This window comes from Aptenodytes patagonicus, unplaced genomic scaffold (genome assembly GCF_965638725.1).
Source record: "Aptenodytes patagonicus unplaced genomic scaffold, bAptPat1.pri.cur scaffold_82, whole genome shotgun sequence".
Classification (NCBI taxonomy): Eukaryota; Metazoa; Chordata; class Aves; order Sphenisciformes; family Spheniscidae; genus Aptenodytes; species Aptenodytes patagonicus.
In genome coordinates, this window is record NW_027472030.1 from 41,465 (window position 1) to 44,514 (window position 3,050).

The following is a 3,050-nucleotide window of genomic DNA, read 5'->3' on the forward strand; positions in this document are numbered from 1 at the left end:
AAATAAGTAGCAAAAAGTCTTTTTTTCACAATTTTTTCTCTTTTATTTCTTCCTACTTTATTCCTGTAAAATTTGTGAAGGTAATCAGAAATTATGAAAATTACCCTTGAAAGCCCATCCCTGGTAAACAAGCAGCAACATGCTTTGCCTAGACAACTTTCCCAAAGTGTCACTCAGAAGATGTAGTGGAAAGATATAGCCTGAGTGAAATATACTGTGAAAATATCTCAGACTGAAATCTTTAATGTATTTTTGTGTGCTTTAAAAAACTTTTATTTTTCAAAATAGAATTTGGCTTTAAAATTATTTGAGCTGCTACATATGAACTTCTTCCAGAAAGCAGTTTGGTTAGCTGAAAGATCTGTAATGTTTCTGGTGAATTTTGGATGCAGTTTTTCCAGAGGGTTTCTTCTCATACTAACAAGCTTTTCCTTGCAGATGTGTCATCAGTCCATTGTTGCTCGGGTGCCCCATGGAGTGTCTCCACCCATGGGATTACTCCCCAGAGATCCTCAACAACGATTGAAATCAATGCTTGGCACAGTTCAGCCTTTATCTGTGTCTATCTTTATGAAAGTTAAGACTGACCAGGAGGTAGTTCAGTCTAAAAAGGTTTCTTTCCAGTATGATGTTGTAGTCAATGCAAAGGTTTAGTAATAAGACTCAAACTACAGAGTAAAGGATGATTAAATTCACCAGGTAACTATTTTTCTGATACTGTCATTAATTGTGCCTCAACCTAAAAAACCTAAGTTACTCATGTATCCAGTCTGAGACAAGGACCTGAATGCAGATTGAAACCTAGCACTACCTAATGTGTTCACAGCTTAGAAAACAGCTCTGTAAAAATTGGACACATACTCAATATTTTGCATATTGGTTCATATGTAAGTAATCAGATACCACTGCCATGTGCATCAGCCTTATTATGGATATGGGAAATGGAGTTTATTCTTATGAACTACATCATTGCTCTTAATCAATTTCTAGTAACAGATTATTCTCTATGGTTTCCATTCTTGAGGTGGAAAGTATATCTTTACTCATGGTATTTAACAAGAAATTGTAAGACTGCTGGTGAATCTGTGTGCAAGTTTGTACTCCTTCATGACAGAGCATTTTGAGACACTTCTTATGTGTGCCCTTGTATGTGTATGTTCAGGACCATGCAAATGACTATTTACATTTTTATAAAAAATTCATGTGTGCATTAATGAGTGGAATTTTCAATGCAATATGCGCTGTTGATTATGTATATGAGTTTTTATATTTCTTTCAATGAAAAGCAGATTGTTGGGGGGTGTATGAGTTCATGTGCTATATATGTGTAAGTTTATGTATACCTTTTTACTATGGATTAGTATAAGTGATATCTTTATATATTTATGTACTTTCTTATACATATCCTGTGTGCAAGTGTGGAGAGTGGCTGTCTACTGGACTATTTGCAATTCATCCTATAATTGTCTATGTGAAGTTCATTAAATACATGTTAAAACATATTTCAGGAGGGAGAGAGAGCAGGATAGAAGGGAAGGAAGGAGGAAGGGAGGGAAGGAGGGAGGGAGGACAGACTGGTAGTGACTTTGATGCTGTTCCCAAAGGTTTATTTGAGAATCATAATCTTTATAGATAGTGCTTTCACCACTGGAAGTTAACATATGTTGATATTGATTATTTCCTTAGCAGACAAATCCTAACTCTTTCCAAGAGATGACAAATGTTACAGCAATACTGGAATTCAGGCTATTGGGCTTCAGTAGCAACCCACACTGCCAGATCCTGCTATCCACAGTGTTTTTAGTTATTTATATTCTCACCATCCTAGGAAACATCATTATTATTTCAGTGGTGACACTGGAGCCACAACTTCATTCACCCATGTACAAATTTCTCAAGAACCTCTCTTTCCTAGAGATCTGTTACACCACCACAATTGTACCCAAGATGCTGGCCAATCTACTGGCAAAGAGGAAGAGCATCTCCTTCTCAGGATGCATGGCACAGCTTTATTACTTCATTTCCCTGGGAGCCACTGAGTGCTACCTCTTGGCAGTGATGGCATATGACCGATACCTTGCAGTCTGTGAACCCCTGCACTATGGTATGGCCATGACTGGTGAGTCTTATACCCGTCTGGCTGTGGGCTCCTGGGTCACTGGTGTTTTCACTGGTTTTCTGCCCTGTCTGATGGTCTCCAGATTGCATTTCTGCAGTTACAACCTCATTGATCACTTCTTCTGCGATATCTCTCCACTGCTGAAGCTCTCATGCTCAGACACCACTGCCACAGAAACTGTCATCTTCATCCTCTCTCTCCTGGTCCTTTCCAGCTGCTTTCTGTTGACTCTTGTCTCATACCTACTTATAATTCTCAGTATACTGAAGATACCCTCTGCTTCTGGAAAAAGAATTACCTTTTCCACCTGCAGCTCACATCTCATGGTAGTGACTATATACTATGGTACAATGATTTCCATGTATGTCCGTCCCACCTACAACCTCTCCTCAGAGCTCAATAAGGCTGTATCTGTGCTCTACACAGTGGTCACACCCCTTCTGAACCCAGTAATCTACAGCTTGAGAAACAAGGCATTCAAGAAGGCCTTGGAAAAAATAGTCATCAGACACCATCGTCTTCATTCTTTCTAAGTTGGGAAGACTTCAAGACTGACTTGTTGATATTCAGGCTCTTTGTTGTATTCTGACTTCAGAACAGGTTATTGTCATGAGCATGAGTAACAGCAACAGTTGTTGCTGCTTTTTTATAAAAAATAATTCAAGGCAGTTATTACTGTAACCCGAAATGACTCCTGGACAATACAATGTTTCATTTTCCTCTTTTTCTTCTTTTTCCTCTTCCCCTCTCTCTTTGCCCACCATTTAATTTACTTTTTATTACTATTATAATTACTACCTGAATTGCACTTTTTTTCTTATTAGTGCACAGACACAAAAACACATGAACATTCAAAGGCTAATATGTGATTTTAAATTTACAAATTATTTATGTGTTTCCTTGCTTGTAGATTTTTCTCTTGGTTTGCCTG

The 3,050-nt window shown here is 38.0% G+C and overlaps 1 protein-coding gene across 1 annotated transcript; it reads left to right on the forward strand.

Annotated features, from left to right (window-relative positions):
- Nucleotides 1-1,713: 1,713 nt before the first annotated feature.
- LOC143173461 (olfactory receptor 11L1-like) lies at nucleotides 1,714-2,652 on the forward strand. The gene has a single exon (XM_076363725.1). The coding sequence runs from the start codon at nucleotides 1,714-1,716 to the stop codon at nucleotides 2,650-2,652; it is 939 nt and encodes a 312-aa protein (XP_076219840.1).
- Nucleotides 2,653-3,050: the final 398 nt, after the last annotated feature.